The sequence below is a fragment of the Atractosteus spatula genome, chromosome 15 (genome assembly GCF_055471065.1).
Source record: "Atractosteus spatula isolate fAtrSpa1 chromosome 15, fAtrSpa1.hap1, whole genome shotgun sequence".
NCBI lineage: Eukaryota > Metazoa > Chordata > Actinopteri > Semionotiformes > Lepisosteidae > Atractosteus > Atractosteus spatula.
This window is the reverse complement of record NC_142720.1, coordinates 11857932-11878334: the sequence shown is the minus strand read 5'-3', so window position 1 is coordinate 11878334 and position 20403 is coordinate 11857932. Positions and strand designations below refer to the sequence as shown.

At 36.7% G+C, this 20403-nt stretch overlaps 1 protein-coding gene across 1 annotated transcript; it reads left to right on the top strand.

Annotated features, from left to right (window-relative positions):
* Positions 1-12284: 12284 nt before the first annotated feature.
* Positions 12285-20017, top strand: LOC148820035 (ewing's tumor-associated antigen 1-like). Its single transcript, XM_088934450.1, has 6 exons — positions 12285-12579; positions 13576-13707; positions 13857-13933; positions 14245-14354; positions 15122-16950; positions 17455-20017. The coding sequence occupies exons 1-6, from the start codon at positions 12399-12401 to the stop codon at positions 17577-17579; spliced, it is 2454 nt and encodes an 817-aa protein (XP_088790576.1). The 5' UTR covers positions 12285-12398; the 3' UTR covers positions 17580-20017.
* Positions 20018-20403: the final 386 nt, after the last annotated feature.

The following is a 20403-nucleotide window of genomic DNA, read 5'->3' as shown; positions in this document are numbered from 1 at the left end:
GGAAGGGTTTCTGACTAAAAATAACAGAATAGCGGGTCAATAAAAAATAAGTATCGGGGATAATATGTTGTGGTTAAAATCAGACAAAGGAATTTGTTTGTGTCAATTTGTTGTCTGTTGAATTATTATAAATAAAAATGGCAAGAAGGGAACTCTTTGGCCTTTCACCATAAGAGCTCTCACCCGAGACCTCATCTGTCCCCATGTGTCATCTCTCAAGCTTAATAACCCTTCCCAATCCCCATATGGTATGTATGACGATCTTATCCTATGCCCGACTTTATCCATTTTACCAAGAATGCAAAATCCTCTCGTTGTCATGGACTCTTTGCAAAACAGATGAGCAAGACAAAGCAAGATTCTTTAATAAATAATCAAACAAGCTAAATGTAAAATGCCCTAAATCGTACATCAAGGTACAGTACGAAAAGATTACAGCTCAGAGATCAGAATAACAGCAATAACAGGCAATATTTAATGCAAAATTTCTGCAGTTAACAAAACTCCCTAAATGGACTCAAACTGTTAACTGATTATATGGGCAACTTGGGACTGTTGTAATTACTTCAACTGATGTTAAACTGCATAGTGATAATCTATGGTAATTACTGGTTTCTGAGTTTGGATGTTGAATTAATTTTAATTTTATTTTAAATAAAACCCTCTAATGCCAATGCAATTCAATTATCGCATTATGATTCTTCTGAATTGCAATTAAATATTGACAATATTTTGTGCCTATTAAATAAAGGACCTCATTTAAAAATGATATAACCATATATCGCATGTATACTGATAATAAAGTGTAAAAATATTATACTAAAAGCTCAAATGCAATATTAAGAAATAAAAGGATACATTGATGAGGGTGTCTGACATGTGTTCTAAGATAATCTTTTTTATCAAAAAAATAAATTTAAAGGATCACATATTTGATTTTACAATACTCTTAAAATATGACAGCTCTTTCCACATATATCAAACAGATAGAAAACTATCCCACTACAAATGAAAGCCCAAGCTGCACAGTTAAGAATCCTGACATAAATGCATTAATTCAGTAATGAAATACACTGTAAATTAGCCTTAATTGATATTAATAAAAAATAAAGTAACAATGACATTAATAATTTGGAAATTGGATGACAAATGTGATACTATATGTATATAAAATGCAAACTAGATCATGATCATTAACTTGTTTTGAAAGGTAAAAATAGAATAATCTCTTTCCTTGGAAGACACCACAGTCACGATCAGCCCACCTTTGAATAGAAAATCCCAACAGTTACTTGCTGTTCACAACGGCAGAGGATCTTTTTTTTTCTTAGTAATTGCGATCAATAAAATTTTGCAGTGATGCTATAGAAATGGAGCTACATGGAAAGATTTTCACTGACGAAGCCGGAGTAATCACTGACAAAATATTGAACTCTTATTAAAAATGGACCTTAGCTGTTACACCTCAGGTGCAGTTAGGAAACAAAACAGAATGTCCTACATCCGTGCTAACCTTTTAACAATTCTCTCTGATGTGAGTTTGTTTATGAATTCATTTTAATTCTTACAACTTCCTTTATGAAAGTTTTATCAATACAAATCTGCACTTAGAAGAAGAAAAAAAACATTTTCTCAGGCACTTTTAAAAAAAAAATGCCTGCCACACCAGGAGGTTCCAATAGGAGATGTATTCAGCAAAGAGCTTTGATCTTTTCTTTTTTTTGAGCATCCATCTCCCATTACTATGATTGCCCTAAATTAACAAGGCTCGCTGACATTAATTACTTCTGGAAAAAAAGGATATCCTCTAATTAGGCCCATAAATTTAAGTGACCACAGCCACACAAAGCTCTGTAAGGGGCAGTGCTGTGTGTAATAGTGAGAATTTGAGATTATACAAGCTGAAATATTTATTAAACATGTTATCCGTGTCCCAGGTGAGATAGAGAAGCTTCATTGTCTGCTGCAGGGTTTGATCTTTGACTAGCATGAATACTGATTTAAAGAGTGAAAGCTGAGGAAGTTTATGCTGAAGTTTTGGCCAAAGATGACAGGTCCGTGGTTCAAATTGCACAAAAGTAATTCTCAAGACTAGTTCCTGCAAGGAACAATCAAAGCTATCTGATTTCAAAAAGAAATAATCTTCATCTCCCACAATTCACACTCACACAATAGCATTGCTCCTTTATTACCCCAACTTTGCTGTATTAATCTTACTTTACAAATTCACAGAGTGATTTATATCATGTTTAATTAACTGATTGAGGGCTCCCGCAGTAAAATGGCGATATATTAAGCTCTGTCCGTATGGCAAATGCGAATCACGTCTATAGCTTTGCAAGAGAAAAATGCCATGGGATTCACTGATGACAGGATGCAGGAATCAGAATAAGGTCCCTCCTGTTGTTTGAGAATCCAGTGAGGGTGGTTGCCATATGCTCATCATTTCCAAGGGAAAAGGAATGACAGGATAAAAGTGAAAGCTACAGCAGCCCCTTCAATATGTTCAAAGCTCATATGAAAATTACTGCATACAAGTCTTCTACAGAGGCCAATTTCAGATCAAAGACGCCTGGAAAGTTACAGACAAGTACCTTATATTAGAAATGCAAGCAGCTCTTAAGCTTGGGTTTTTAATTTGCAAAGAAATTTGCTGTGTATGAATGTGTGATGCTTAAAAAGGCATGAATGAAAAATCACCTAGCAGAATCTGGCTATGCTGATCAACTATTTTCTATTGTTAGCTCTGTTCTTTTTAGATGTGTGAATTTGATTGTTTTTTTAGATATGGAGATTCTACTCGGTTGAGGCAAATGGCATTTTAATTTTTTTAAAGAGAATGAAAAACCAAATCTGTTGGCTGGTTATTGACCATACACACATTACTTTGACAGCAGCGTTCACCTCTCTGAAGCAATTATTCTCTATGCGGGTTTTCGAAAGCAGAAGGAAACGTTACACAGACAATATGTTTTAATATATCGTGGCAAGTGCGGTATCTACAATTATAGGTGGACACTGGTACACAATCGGTGCACTGATACCAGGAGGCAGGTTTTCTGTAGTGGACTTCACAGTAAGAGAGACCTTTATTATAGGCACAGCGTCTCTGCATAGGAGTTGGACAGGTCACGTCTGCTGAGGGAAAACAGCAATGCAAAGCAGCTATTGGCTCTTTAAAACATGCAAGTCCCTTGTCTCCTGGGATGAAAACAAGCGCCAGGCTCCTCTCTGCCATCTGGCCCGGCCCTGCTCACACCTTTTATGGGAGCGGGTGACCCCTGCCATGTTGGAGACATAACCACAAAGATGACATGGAAAAGACTGCTTGGCTTTTGGCTGTGCAACATTATACACCTTGCAGTTACTGGATAAAGGACCACTGCCGCAGTGTCACCTCCTGGTTCACAATAGCAACAGTGCTATACATTATAGAAATACATGTATGCATATTATAATTACACTATATCCTATTTTAAATAATTTCTCCTGATTACTTACTGTTTTTCAGCATTCTGTTTTTTTTTTTTATTGGGCCTGAAATATGTTAAGTGTGATTTAATGTTTATAAAATATGAAGATATGAATGACACACAGACTTTAGTGCAACATGTCAACAACGAACTGCACCGCATAAATTCTCCACATGCCAAATACAAAACATAAGTGAAGTTCGGCTTTAATCTAAGACTTTTTAAGTCTCATAATATTTTCAGTTATGATTTTTACAGCTCACAGTTTCCTTCTTTGAATTCAGATTAACAACACTATTAAGGAAATCTGGATTCATTTGTACAGTATACCACATCAAAGCCCAGTCCAGATTGTTTTCTTTCAACAAATGAGTGCCAATGCTAATTTTAAAGGAGCAAATTACAATTGGTTTAATGCAAATACCAAATAGATTCATCTTAACGTCCTCTCATAAACCCACATACAGAACGACTGTCACTTTTCTGAATTTATTGTTTTTTCATTTTTGCAAATTAAGAGTTTCAGTTTATGAATATTTTAGCACATGTGCACTCTATGGGACATTTATCATAGCCTTGCTATTATAAACAGAATAAATGAGCAGTCAACCTGCCACACAGCCGGACATATCACAAGTTAGATTAATAAGTATGGGCCAGTTGTTCCCTGTGCATAACAAAGCTGGAGAGATTTTTCTAAGCATTCCATCTGTATTTTTTGTAGATCAACTGTGAGGCAAGGCTGGTGCAAAGATATTTAGTACACAACGTCAAAAAATATTTTCCTCTCTTTGTCACTTTATTTTGTCACTTATTTTGTCACTAAGTAAGACACTGTGTTATTAAGGCAGTTTCTGTGAAATTAACCCCCAACGCCATTAATTCTTCAGCTAAATTATATTCCTTTGTAAAATGTCATTTGTATTTTGCTGACTGCTTTCACTCATGACTTCAGGAAAATGGAATATACCAATATAATCTATGTAGGTTTAACTATTAATTTATGTTTTTCTATTCAAGCTATTTACAACAAAGAAAGAAATAAAAAGTTATTTGCAACATCTTTTATAATACACAAACCTTCTTAAAGCGTTAAGTATTTGTTTCTGTAACTTTAAAAGCTCAGTCCTGAAATGCTTTTTATTTAAGCTATTTTATTATATTCTTCTCACTTAGTAACAGCCCAAGATTGTCTGATACTTCAGTGGGTGACAATGTTTGAAATGCAAGTCAATCGTGATGTGGTGCTTCATCATTTATTAAAGGGAAGTCTGTGTTAACCAGTCTATGCTCATTTTTGTACCTGCTAGTTTACTGAGTCTTATTGCTGGTATCCCAGAGAGAACATGAAGCAGAGCAGCTCTCTGGAGTTTGATGCTATGTACTGTACAATGCTCACTCTGCCAAGCTAAGAAGGCTATAGAAAAATAATCTAAACTAGCCTTCAGATTTTGTGTAAGGTGTAAATATCTGCTTTTTTAGGCACATGCAGAAAGTGGTCAGGCAAACCGTATTTTAGTGTCAAACTGCAAATGATGGTGCAGCACTGCAGAACAAAATTAGTTCTTCCAGTAAAGAGAGAGTCCAAAGCTGCTGACATGGACAGCTGGAGATAGCATTGGGAGATGCCGATGCCCACTGGCCTGGAACTTCCTTTTGGACTGTTAGGAGAAAAAGAGCAGTCCATAATAGCCTTTTTGTCTCATTTCAGACACTTCTTTTTAAGCGCCAGCTAAGGCAATAAGTGAAATCATTTTGTGGTACTGGCTCAGTGCCTCCTGGATGTATTCCACATCACAAAACCACCACATGCTATCTGTCATACATGACGCAGTGTTTGCCCAAAGGAGGCCCTCCCCCCCAAAATTCTGAAGTGATAATTACCTCTGTAGAGGCTGTTCTCTCCAGGTCAGGATTTAGGCACATGCGGTAGTGTTGGGTTACCTGGCTCTGTACCCAGTCGCACTGTAGCTGGCCTAAGGATTAGAAAAAGAAAGCTTTAGTCCTCTGTGCCGCCAGTCCCATGCCTTTCATAAACACTAGCAGCTGGTACTGCAATTAGCGATACGCTTTATACTTTTACAACAATGCAATCCTCAATGATCTCGACAATTAGTTCCTAATTGGATCTAAATAACTAAGACGGAACAAATAAATACAGGCGCAGAAGAGAAACCAGCACAGTTATTGAATACAAAAGCCAAGTGCTCTCCTTTACAGTGCTGCCCATTTGTGGTATATTATTTTGGCACACAAGGGAAAAGTGCTGTAGAATTAAAGGAGCCTCCTAAGGAAAGATCCAGGGCTGAGTCCTCTCTTACAAATCAAATGTGACACGTCTATGGCCTTCCTTATCCCTCTACCTAACTGTTGGCACTCGAGCAAATACTTGGTAGCAAAACAAAGGGTATTGCCTTGCTGAGACCATGGCCATTACGTCAGGCCTGATTCGATAACCAGGTCTGGTGTAGTCAATTAACACTGCCACACACTGGAGCCCAGACAGGAATCTAAAAGTGCCTCAACCATGTCAGAAAGATCAAACTAACTCGCTGGCATTCTCTAATCCTTATTTTTCTTTTCTGAATCTACAAAATATTGAAATATTAAAAGTCTGCTCACTTTTGTGTTATGCTTAGATTAAAGTGAAGTCCATCCTTCAATACTTAGCTGTACATGTGTGTGTGAGGACATATTAAAGCAATCAAAATCAAAATGATGATATTTTTCCCCACCCTTTACCTTTTCTGTATTTCTTGCAAGTGGCAGATTTTCAATTCAAGGGGCACAAAAAGAAACTTATTTTAAACAACTAATGTGTTTTTTACAGTCACTGCCTAAGACCAGGACTATTTCTTCCACAAATGTCTATCCCAATTACCACTATTACAGTCGATATATTAGGCTACCTGACAACAGTAGTTTTCAGGCATCCTTTAATTTAAGAAACACTTCTTAAAACATTCTGCCCAAAATGAAAACAAAGCCTCATGTGCTGTAGTAAATGTTCGAAACTATTTTTTATGACCATCTCTTTCCTAAACAACACTCTAATTTGAGTCATGTTCTCTTCCATCTAGTCTACTCAGCTAACACTTTTTGATGTAACAAAGTATAGGTTCCTCTGACGGATTTAATAAAAAACAATCTGTGCAGACCGTCTACCTGCTTGCTTTTTTCTTCTGGGCGGTTTATGAAGAGACACACAGGAGCAAAAAAAAAATCTTTAATTTATTTTATTCTCATCTGTCAAATGTTCACAGCAGGCATTCACCCAGTCTACTTTTAGAATGGCCTCTAATGCTTCTGCTTTGCTCCAGGAGGGGAATTGTGAAGCACTGCAAAACACACTTGTACCTTGCTTGATCCTCTTAGCATCGGATCTTCCCCTGAGAATCACACTTGCAGAACAAAAGAAGAATAGAGGCACCATCTAGTGCTTTATTCGGGCAAAAGCTTGACTAACTGCAGAAAAACAGCAGCAGATGTGTTCACTTTAGATTTTTTTTAAAATAACTTGGCAACTTAGAAGGAAGGAATTTTATCCACAACAGAGTGACACTGCATAACTGAACTATGGCAATATCGAAAATGATTAATTACAAACTATGGTTCTGTTTAAATCTAAATAGCACATACTGTATTATGACTTCAAGTATGCCCATAAGACCACAATGACAGAAAGGGTATGAATGCTATTAAGATGTTTTAATTAAGCCATGTAAACTAAAATATTTAGTTATTCAAGCAATAATGAAATGAGACTTGGATAATAACACAAAATCATTAAATATTGTGGTTTTAGAATTTTTAGGAATGTAATGAACAAAATAGTAATTAACAAATAATGTAAAATACAAAATCTAAGTGACGTACTAATAGCTAACAAAATCTTTAAAAATATTTTTTGTTAAAGTATACTGGTTCCAGATGTAATGAAAGTGATGTCACTGGTTGTAACCAAAACCTTTACTTTCCATTCTTTGTCTTTTAAGGTAAGAGAGTTATTTCCCCATAAGCAAATAGCAGACTTAGTCAAATGAATAATAGGGGAAATTATTATTATACAGTAGTATGGCACAAGGAATACGAGCCCTGAAATCTTGATTTTAAGAATACCCCTTTCCATTGGACCTACTGTATATACTTCACGAGATTATTTTCTCTCACATACATTGTAAATATCATCAATAATCAAACTTTTTAAAAGAGTATTACGAGTGTGATTTGCTTGCTTTTATAGATTTGCTTTCAATATGTAAGCAAATTGTATACCAATTGCCATTTATAGTTGAGCACACAAAAGTCTAAACATCAGCACTGTATACTCATGAAAACTAACTTAAAGTATAGAGAATGTTGATATAATGTAGAACAGAAATATTCTGCAATATTCCAACTATAATTTACTTTAGAACACACTACAATAGATTTTAACTAAACAGATTAAATAGTCCTGATTAAGAACATAATATCACTGATTCAGAATCAAAAAGCATATAAGAGCACAATCAGACTGTGTGAAAAACAGACCACAACTATGTATGCAACAATTTTTACATTTATTTTGTATATTTCAGGTGGATGTTGCACATTGGTGGTAGTGGAGGGGAGTCCCCATTACCTGTAAAGCGCTTTGAGTGGAGTGTCCAGAACAGCACTATATAAGTGTATGGAATTACTATTATTTCTAGATATATGAAAAAATCTTGTCCCTCATGGTTATAATTGTCTGCTAAGGAAACTTTCATTTAGACTGGGGAACTCCAGGTATAAGGTAAGATTTGTTTTTGTCAAGGAATGGGAGGTGAGAATAGGCTGTCAACACAATTAATGAATTTAATTTAACAGTGATACTGATGACTTAATAGGCTGTAGAATTTAATGTGGACCCCACTAAAGAATGAGTAAGCAAATAAAACCATAAGACACTTGATGTTTAAGTACTGAAGTCTAAAGGAACCAGTTTTATTAAAGGCATAATCTTATGCAGCAGTATATAAGTATCAGAGACTCCCATACTGTCAGCTGAGGCAATTTCACAGCGTATCTACACCTTCCTGAATAAAGAACTTATCTCTAAACCTCTTAAACCTAAAATTGCTTCTAAGTAACTTCAAATTGCTTGTTTTGAGCTGAGGATGCTGACTTAGCAGAAAACATGTCTTTGAATAGCCTATATATCACAGCATGATTTTTGAAAGTCATTTTCAGAGCTGGATTTAGCTGAAGACAGTAATTTGCCAAAATAAAAATGGTCTTAAGTGTTTCTGATACCCCAAACAATGATTCAAATATCTCCTAAAACAATGAAGAAACTTAATAAGTCAGGGACATGCAATTGCATAAGTAGATTACTTATTCATAAGCATTGTGACTTTTACTGGATATTGTCCAGCAAAACCACAAAGTTTAATAAAACTCCACTAGCTGTTTTAAACATTTGGATTATACTCTTAGTTCTCAAGTACATTTTCTTAACAAGGCAGAGAATAGCATTTAATGACCTGGATAATTACTTTTTATTTATGTAGTATATCACCACACAGATTTCTTTATTTTTATACTTCTGATTTTCTTCTAGCTGCTAATCAAAAGAAAACAAGCCGTTTGGTGTTTACCACTGGGTCAAAAGCCCATTTACTCTTTACAACATCCTCCTCCAGAAATCAAACCTTTCTGACTGCTGTACTATAATTCTGATTAAAAACTCCCACATATGCAGAAAGGTCAATTTATTCAATTAACAATTAATGTAGGTGGAAATCAATGTAGTAGAATAAAAATACCTGTGCAAAAAACACCAAACTTCATTCAAGATGATAATTTATAAATATTATTTCTTTAATTATAGTTTAAACAAAGCAATCAATCTGCAGGTTTGACAGCAGCAATCACTAACAATATTTCTCTTTTAAACATGTTTTTATTAAAGAAATACATTAGACCACATTTTATATCCAGCTTTCAAAATAATCTTCTTGCTATTTACGAAGTACATACAATAACAGAATTTCAGTAATAATAATGCTTAGGTTATACATTATACAGTGTGTAGTATACAGTACAAAGAGTAACACTAATGTCTGACAATTTAAGGGTAATGTAAAGGCCATAACTCACAAATGTTAGCATTTGCCTTAAAAGTGTTTTTACACAAAGGGATAGAAATGACCAGTTTTGCAGCTAAAACACATTGAAGCCAACAAACAATATTTAGTCAGGACGGGCTCCACATTTGTACACCCTAACTTTCCCTCATACCAAACATATTTTTAAAACTTCATTTTCATTTCTTCCTGCTTTGAGACATTAAAATACCTGAGAATAAATGTCTAGCCAGTAAGCATTTAATGCACATAAACGTCTCCCAATAAGAAGCCTACTTTTATTAAGGTTGGCATAAGAAGTCAAACTTTAAATTTCACTAGAATGATTGGAAGTGAGTGATTTTATAAATATCTCAAAACACAGCTTATTTGGCTTACTGAATACTCAGGTGATTAGTTGTGATAATGCGATACCATTTTAAATAAAAAGCACCTGGTTCTGGTTCAACTAAACTAGTTGAACTGAATACAGTAGGTGGAAAGATATCATACAATGAATGAATAAAGCTTACAAAATGCTGTCTAATGTGATTGTAAGAGTCCGATTCACAGTCTTAACAGAAAGCCAATAGTCTCAAACATTCCCTGGCACATGCACACATTAATTGTTTAAATGCTTTACATTTTGGAAAGTCAGGTCTTCTCAATCAGCAACCCAATCCAGCTTGAGAGGACGTTAGAATGTTACCAGGCTAAAATACAGTGTATCTGGACTAGAATCTTCTTGTTTTAAGCAGAGACTATTGGAGGCATATTTATGGGAAGAAAACATTGACAATGAAAAAGAGGCAGGGGGCTTTGGTAGGGCAAGGAAACTGTATACAGTATGTGCAAGCCAGCTAAAGTGCAGCAGAAAAGCTGCCCAATCTAAAGAATGTTAGGAATAGGATCCTCTTTTTTAAATTATTTTTTAAAACCCACCATTTGGGAATGTGGTTAAATGATATATTTGCTATATCCAGGACAAGCAGTAAAGTGCTGCTATTTTGATAGGTTGCACTGTAGTCCAAGAATCAGTTGCAGCTTAAAATTGCCTGAGCAAAGCATGCTGTAAAAAACAAAAACAGTGTGGGTAGAGGGGGGAGATGGCAGCAAAATGCCTCTTTTGGGGGGAGGGGACTGGCATAAATGGATCTTCAAATGAAAGTGAAAATTGCACCTTTATCCCAGACATTTCGACTAGCCGGGTATCAGGAAGAACAGCCTCGAAGCTTTCCTGCTGCCTAAAACACTTGACTTTAAGCCAGCAGATCACTTAGGCCAAGCCCCTGTACAAGCAATAGCATGGCCCTATTGTAAAGCTATACTTAACTGAATTAATCTCTCCTGATATTACATTTTGTGAAAGGTTGGCTATATTAGCCTCATGCTTAGGTGACAGAAACAAGATTGAAAGGTTTTTTTTTGTTCTTGTACAATGTAGAGATGAACACACTAATAAAAGACCAGCCAAATGAAGTGGTTTCTTGCGATGTTTATTTTCAACATTTAACAGTGCAAACTAAAAAAAAATTAAATTGAAAACTCACTATACTATACTTTTGTTTAAATTATTAAGCATTTAACATAGCATTTTTGCTAAAAGATTATATTTACGGAGTACGTAACACATCACATTCATATGTCCAATTATTTAAAATCTCAAAATTTGCAAAAGAACCAGGGGAGAACAAAATACTAAACAAATACTGGAAAACAGTGGGCCTAGTATTTTACCGCAAACCTATTTCTTAGGAGAAATATCCTCACATTAACAAGAAATTAACCTTAAAATGTACATTATATTTTCCATAAACAAGGATATGAGCATTTTTGAAAAACCAGTAAGCAGGCTTCACAAGGTCACAGAAAACCTTACCTCAGGAGGGTCTTAAATCCTGGTCCCAAAGAGCCCTACTCCAGCAGACTTGCACATCAAATATCCTTTAATATGGTCACTTTCTAAAGGCCTAGGACAATTGAAGTATAATCAAACAGGTGGTCTGTTCAATTAAGTATTTTAGAGATCATTTAGAACAAAAATCTGAATATCCTTCAACTGTGAAAGACCAGTTTTCACTTCATGGAAACACTTAATTGATCTTAATTGATCAATTGTTTAACCAAATGTTCCTAATCTTTAAATAACAGGTGATTTAGGGGGACCGATAGGAGTAAATGGACTAGAACCCGGAAGGATCAGGGTTGGATGACCCACGTCATATATATACAGTCGTTAATAACAGGGAAATTAAATCCACATTTATAACTCAATCAAAACAAGCGCTGAATATACGAAGCGTTCTTTTCGTATTGAATTAACTCAGATGATTAATACTCAGATGATCTTAGACGAAAATGACCAAAGTATATTCACCGGACGCTATACTGGGTTACTGGAAGAAAGAAATTTAAGGTGTAGGGGAACTGTCCCGTGCTTAACGTCACCTGCCAGATGAGGTGTTTAAAAATAAGGCAATAAATATAAAACCAAAATCTACCCTACAGTGCAGAGGTACGTTAGATGCCATTAATGAGACTTAATCTGTCGGTAATCACTTATGCGCAGACCAACAGAGGCGAAAGCATGTGTAAACCAGGAAGGATAGAAGCTCACCTCAGCTCACGTGACTGAACCACAGGCCAGCAACCAATCAGAGCTGCACATCCCGTTCGGAGGTCCACGAATCAGACTTTTGCTTGAACCAGGAGACCAAGATGGCGGCTTCAGCGAAAGGAAAAATCAAAACAAGAGTTCATTAAGTAGTATCATTGTTTATAAAACGGGCCTCGGAGGACAAAAAAAATAGCGAATGCGTAAAGCAGCCCTGTAGGCATGACAACCCGGAAAAGGCACAGTAGGGTGGTGGCTCTGGCGCTTTCAGAGGAGCGTGAAAGGAGGCGAAAAGCCGGTGTCTCTGATACCGAACAACGAAAAACGAATAAGATGTGCAGGGGCCTGAGACAGACACAGCAATCACCAACTGTAGACACTTCTTATAAGTCTCGCAACAAAGGTAAATGTTTAATTGCAGGAACAGTCATGAATGATATAAGTCACAAAATGAGCACAGGTAGCTGAGTACCGTAGTCGAGCACGTTTATAACCAGTTTCACATCTAAAGATCCTGTTTGTACCGTTATTTACGCTCATGTACTGCGAATGGTACCTTATCGTTCAGTGCTAAAACATTCGCATTAAAATATTGTTCTGTGTGGCTTTCCGTCGTTAGTAAACTGCAGCTAGAATGCATTTGAGTTTATCTTTCCTTATAGTGTTTGGTTGGTATTCATGTATAGTTATGTAAAAGTAATTGAAACCAGTACTTAATGAATTATCCTGCATCAAAGTTGGAGTAGACTTGCCTGGTGAATTTGTTTCGGACAGTGACGTCACATGGTAGCGCTTCCCCCCATCCCTAATAGTGTAGGTGATCCACATCTCGTGTGTTTCTGTTAGTGTACGCTGGTTTCTGCTATACTATGTCGATTAACAGTGAAAATTACTACTTTAAATGGAGAAGCCCCCCAGCTTCTGCATTCCCCCAAAAAAGCAGTTAGCAGTGGCCACCACTAGCTAGAACACAACAGTTGCCTTCCCACTTTTGCTTGAATGCTTTGTTACAATCCTCTGTGCACAGCAAAAATATACATGTTGTACAGTGTCAAGCTAACTCATAGGAAAACAAATCAAGAAGATAAAACCACATTACATATGTACTATGTAGTGGTTCTTAGTGATGCTACAAATACTCCACTTGCTGCCAGAGTTATGGACTATTCATTGAGAAGTGCATGTACACAATCTCCTTTCCCTCTACTTCAGTTTAACCATAAATTTGCTTTCAGTGGGAGGGGGGGCTTTGTGACTCACTCTCCAAAAATCTTTTAATATCTCAGAAACCAGAGCAACCCAGAACACTGGTTTAAACTGCACAGGTGGATGATTAAAGGTGGCAACAGCACCGAGAATATTTATACAATGGTGCTTTAACTGTTTTACATGCGGCAAGATGTGAGGACTCCTAGAAGGTGCACGGGGGTCAATCGCAATCCAGTAAGATGTGTTGAATCTCCTAGCAATGATTCAGAGTTTCACGAAGACATCATCTGGGATCCTTCGTCGCCAACTCCTGTCATGAATGGTATTGTTTTTTACATTTCTGTTTTTTAATGTGAATGCTTAGTACGCGTGCAGAATGCAAGTTTGAGGAGATTGTTTGAAGATGCATTCCCCAGTGAAAAAAACTTAATGCTATTTTGTATCGGATTCCATACATTTAATGTGTTTTAGGGAAAGGCTGTAACAAGTCAAAAATGAGCGGAAAGGCAGTGGAAATCTCAGACATCGTCAATCGGATTGCTCCCAAGGTTAGTAATGCTTTTTATAAAATTGTTCAGATTTCATCTACTTAAAGTTGAGATCAAAGAAAGATTAATGCAGTGATTTCTGTCTCAATGTGTTTCAGTCAGCATTATAAAGATCACTTTTATTTTTGCACTCAGAATAGGATTACACATATCAAGCAGTTGGTCTGCTTGCTTCATTTAAGTGTTAAGTGTCTTGTAGGTACATTTATATGTGATTACTTATTACAAAATTCATCATTCAGAGACACTGCAGGTGACCTCATGCTGCTTTGTGAGGTGGCTATAGACATTTTTTATGTGTTGTTTTCTAGGATGACAGGCCAAAAGCCTCAGAAGCTGTGCTGCTTGATATGTGGTTTGGTGATGGTATTCCATGCACTCCTGAGGTGGTTCATAGCAGATCCAAGAAAAAATCCTCAAGGTGGGTAACGGACTGAAAAATGCTTTGCTTGACGCATTTACTATACCTTGGCAGAACAATGTGAACACCTGTGTTCTGTATAGGTCAGATAACACAAGGCACCTGTTTGGTCTGCTGGTGCAAGTGGGATATGGCTTCCTCATTAAATATTTCATTTGGATCTGAAAGAGGAAGTGATTGTTTTAAAATACATCCAGATATTTAAAGACATGTGACAATCAAATAGTAAATGTATTGTGAACATTGGGTAATGGATGAAGTATGAGGTAGGGTCTTGTCCTTATTGCCAAGTTTCTCTCCCAAGTGTATCATCTCACTTTATTCAGCCAAAGCACTGCATTACCCTGTAGTGTTTATAAAGTAGTTGAAGGTGTACTTCCAGTACCAGTGACTAGTAACTTCTGGTGCTGTGTTTTTATTCAAGCTTTTCTGGGATCAGTAGAGTGAACTGACTTCTCAATCATAAGAGCAAACAAAAGCTGGGTTGGTTTACAATGGTTTTGCTTTGTTGTAGTTTAAAAATTAGTTTTACTAGGTTGAGCCATAAATCCATTAGTTACTCTTTATTTGTGGTAACCTCAGAAAATATATTTATTAAAACAATATGTAAAAAGTAAAATGATTAATAAGAATGGGAGTTCAGTTTTCAGGATGAAATATAATGTTTAAATGAGGGATCAAAATTTTTAATTTGACCTTCAGTACTCCATGTTTGAAATAACCTTTTTCTTTTGTTTTTCTTTTCATCTATTAAAATGTTCACACAGGCAAAATGGAGTGGAGGAACTTATGAAGCTTGCTAAGCAATTTGATATCAATATGATACAGCAAGATACAGAACAAAGGACTGAAATTCTTAATTACAAATTGGAACAGGACCTTTCCACTGAAAATGAAAACAGTTTGGGAAACACTATTCCTCTTTTTTTGAGCAAACCTTCCTCTAGTGACATCAGTGCTGTCAAAAAAGGAATTACTGGGATAGTGGAAGAAATTAGAATGGAGCACGGTACCCAGAAGTCTGTGGATTCTAAGTTAGAAGATGAAATGAATGCCCTTTTTGATGGACCTACTCAGCACCTCAGTGGAAGACTGAGTCAAAGTTCAGTTAGTCATTCACAGCAACTGAAAGTGCCTACAGTTACAACCAGAAGTGTTTGTGAAAAGGCTGCTGGTTTAGGGTTTGTTGCACCTCTTGAGGTTGGATCAGTCAAAACTATCTCTTCACCAGAGTCACATGTGAAAATCAAAGAAGAATCTGCAATGTTAGTGGCATCAAATAATGATTTTAATGATGACTGGGCCAATGATGATTTGTTAGATGATTCTTTCTTACTTGAAGTTACCCAAAATCCGGACTTATTCACCTCTACAGAAGAAGGTAGACGGTCCTCTAAGCACGCAGGTCCTTCTTCTGAAAAAAGTGGTGTTAAGAATGTCAACAGTGCATCTGCAACAGGTCTCAACAGCACAGTGTGTGGACAGTCCAGCATCAGTGGTTTCACAACTGGATTTGAAAGAATAAATGAAAAGGCAAAAACCAGAAGTACCTTCACATTGGAGGCAAACCCCCAATTTAAGGTAAAAGAGACACTTTCACTTGATGAAGCTAGATCTATGCAACAGGAGTGCATTGTGCAGGATTATAAAAACAAAATAAATGAATCAAGTCTCAGTGAAATTGGCAGGAGAATCTCTGTGAGACCAGATAAAAATATTCAGAAATATCAGCAGAGTCATTCCCCAAAAAAACCCAGTGCGCACATACCCTACATCCAGCATACTACAAAACCCTCTAGTGCCACAAAGCCTGCATCATTTGGACCTTTGAAGTCCATACTTCAGTGTGATAGACGAGTAGAGACTAATGTTGAAGAAAAGCAGGCATCGTTCTTTGGGTTTGGCAGTGAATCTAAAACTTCTGAAGGAGACTTTGACTCTCTTTGGGAGGATGGAGATGATGACCTCCTCTATCTGGCATGTGACGATGTTGAAAAGTTGTCCACTAATCAGTGTGCTGGATTAGGCACAAGTTCTGCTGTTGCATCCTTGCTAAAAACAGCTCTCCCACAGTCAGCTATTGTCCAAAGCAAATTAGAATCTAGTCCAGCTTTAGGCCTTGATAAAGGGATTCACACAGGAACTAAAAGCAGTACCCAAAGTGGAATCATGGAGTACACAAAAAATAAACCCATGACTGCTTTCAAACGGTCCAGCTCTTTCCCGTCAAGTACTGGTGCCCCTGTAAGTACTTTGTGTAGTGTCTCAAGCAGTACAACAGCTGCTGCAAATGTGTCTCAGTCTTTAAACAACAGAAAGAACTGTAGAAATGTAAATTATTCCCGGACCGCCTTCAAGCCACAGGACTTTTCAGATATGAGTGAGAGGCAAGATGTGTTTGAACAAACAAGGAGCACTTCTCTAGAAAGCAAGACAGGGGAGGGAAATCAGGTGAAAGGAGCAAAGCATGGGAGTGCAAGCTGTTTGCAAAACCTCAATAACAAGAGTGTCACCTCATCTGTAAGATTCCCTGAAACACCTAAACAGGCTTCTTTCAGGAGGCATCAGTCTGACCCTGCAGCACTGAACAGCAAAGGTGAGTTTTTTGTGCTCCAAACTGTTTGTGCCAAACACACAGTAGCAGAATTTCTCTTACATTTCAGTTGCTGTTTGCCAGAACTGTTAATTATTGTTAAGTAATAGAATATCAAACCTGCAATGAAGATCGAAGACCTAAAACAAGAACATACATATGTACATAGTTGGATCCTAGTCTAAGTAATTAGTATGTGAATTAATGGATCTTTTTCTTGTGAGATATCTTACCAACTTCATTCTGATGTTATCATTACGCACTTGTTAAGAGGTTCTTCTATTTTGGGGCACTTCCTTTACAGTTTGTGTGCAACAGTGTCTTATAGCTAAAGATCAATACAGGTTCACTTGTTGATGCAATAGGTTCAGAAACTGAAGAAGCCCTTAAATCTTTCTCTTTGGTGGTACCCAGTGTTTGATTGGCAAAATAACTTAAGAAATAACTTTAAAGCTCATGGGAATTTATAGTATGTTTAATGATTTTATTATTTCTGCTTTTTTCTAGTCTTTGTCAATAATCAAAGGACTGTTAAGTGTTCTGCAGAAGAGATTGAAAGAAAGAAACAAGAAGCAATTGCACGAAGACGACAACGGCTGCAAGCAAATCAGAAAAATGAAGCACCAACTTGAATAGTGATATCAGTGTGTTTATGGGTGAACCTTTCAGCCTTGGAATTGGAGAAGTCTTTTGAATTGATGAGAGTCTGATTACTGCACTTAAATATAGATTGATCTGTTTTGCGAATTCAGAGGGTTTCCAGAGAAAAAGATTTCTTTATGTGACCTTTTAAACTGTACCTTAAAATGGAAACATTCAGATTTTGTTGGTTGTTCAATTTTTCAAGAAAAAAAAGGTTTCTGTTTTTCAGGTTTTGTCTAAAGTTTTTTTTTACATGGATAACAATTGTACGTGATCCCACTGAAAGCCTTTCCAAAAGCCTTTAAAATGCATTTGCATTTAAAATCTGTATAGTGAAGTGTCCAAAGGTAATTCCACACGTTCCGAATCATAAACTAACTGTGGTGTTTACAAGTCTGGTCCATCAGTGCAGAAGTTGACAATGTATGTAGATAATGCCTTTTAGACCTTTGCCTTAGTTTACATACCTTTCTAACCATGTGGAATGGTGAGATTTATGTGTTTATATGCAATTCCGGGCAATGATAAACCTATTAATAAGGTGCATCTCATCATACTCTGAGCTTTTGTGATACCACAAGGTTTTTTACATTGAAGCTCCAAGTTAAAATTGTATCTTTAAAAAAAAAAGTGTTTATCTCAGATAATCTGGATTCAAATAGATATCATAATTTGAAGATTATTCCATGTTTTGGAGGATACCTGAGTTTAAAAGGGTTGCTGCTGTGAGCTAAGTTGAATTGCAAATCCTAAGTGAGGGAATAAAAAGTAACTTGTGGGGCAGCATAGTGGTGTGGTGGTTAGCACCACTGCCCGGAATTTGTCCTGTGTTGGATTTGAGACTGGGACACCTCAAGTATGTGTAGAGGCTACATGTTCTCCCTCAGTACTCTTATATCCTTCCTCTGTCCAAAAATGTGCTGAGCAGGTTATTTCATTTTTCCAACTTTAGCCTGTGCATGTGCTCTGCAATGGACTTGGCATCCCAACTGGATCTACCCTGTGCTCCCAGGTAGACGGGTTGAGGCAATATTTACCATAAAAGCAGAAATACAGTAAATGTCGCACTTGAGGACCCAAGTGGCCTGCCCCTGCTGTACTGGACACTACATGTCCCATGACCCATCACCAGAAATGGTTGAAAATGTTTGTGACTATTTGAAAAATCTCCCTGGCTAGTGGTTGTGTATGGAGGTTTTGGCTGAGTACAGTAGTATATAATTTTAAGAGAAATGGCAGAGCACTGATGTTGGTGTAATTGGTTGAACAGACATTGCACCATTATGTGTAGCTGGCTGGAATGGAAATAGTGGAGCCTGCCAGCCTTATTGAAGTGCCAAAAAACTTAATTAAAATTTGTAACATGTTTTCCTGGTTTATACTACTAGGAGTATAGTCCAAAGCATCAGCTGCACATTACTGTGGAATTAAGTGCTTGAAATGTGAGAAGAATTACAGTATTATGGTTTGATTTTATCTAAAACTTTTTACACTTGAGCATTTTTCATAATTTATGTAATGGGCTTCATCAGTTGGGATTTCAAAGAGAGACAGACTGGCGGGGAAATTATCCTATAGAGGTGCTCAGCTAGTACAATTTCAACGATTTCAAGTTAGAGCTTCCTGGCTGTAGTCTGAGCATGCTACAGAATGGGTAACCTTGCTGGGCACCTGTGAGGTTGTTGTGTCACTCCCTACCTCTTATTTTAATTATCATTTTCAGCAGGAAAAAACAGACGATGGCTTTAACAAGTGCAGGTTTAAGAGAAATGCATGAACCGCCTTCACTGCTCTTGTGTGCTTTTATAAGGAATGTAGCCAATTTGATTCACACAGAGACAAAAATAATGATCTGAGATTTCAAATTGTGAGTGGAAAAATGTATATAGCCTTAGTGTTATCTAAGCTAGTATCTTCCTGTGGCAATCATGTTCTTTCATTATTTCGCACGCATTATCTCTGAAGTTTATTTGCAGAAATATTAGTGTAAAATGTACTGTATGACTTATTTTTCTAAAGATTATCCGGTAATACTCGTTACACTTCTGCTAACAGTATTTCTTTTAAATCTCTAGTCATTCCATCTGAATAAAAATAACTGCAACTTGGAATTAATTTTTATTTAGACATATGCCTGAGGAAAATTACTCAGATGAGTAATATGATATTCAAATGAGGAAAGTAACTTTTCTTTTGGAACAATTTGAGAAAACGGTCATTTACAGTGACTGGGTAGCCATGCTCCCATTGATTGAGCCCATGCTGAGAGAAATGAGAATGTGGTAAGAGCAAAAGGGTGGAACAGCAGCCTCTGTCCCAGCTTTCCAGGAGTTAACACAAAAACTCAGTCCAAAGTGAGCTTCAAATCTGTGCCTGCTGGCCTTTGTAACTTTGACATGTACAATAAATTTAATTAATGTTACAAAAACTATCTGCACATGTATTTATTTGACTTTAAAAAACACTTGCATGATTTCTCACATTACTGTACATTTGTGTATTTATTTAACTTCCATTATAACAATAATTTAGCCCCATTCAGGTCTGGCAAGACTTTATGAGTATGTTGTCATATGTACAGTCTTGCCTTGAGGTCTTACAGAATGTCATAAGGTTTATTGTTCTGTTGAATGACTCGAAATTCTGCCTTTAAGAACCTAACTTTGAAGGATCCCAAGGGTTTCCAGTAGTCTCCTGTACCTCATTTATTAATTTCAAAACCTGAATATGTACAAATGAGAAGGATAATAGTGTTAAAAAATGCTACCTAGAACCATAATTTGAACAAAGAAGTCAATTGGAATTAGCAGGGAA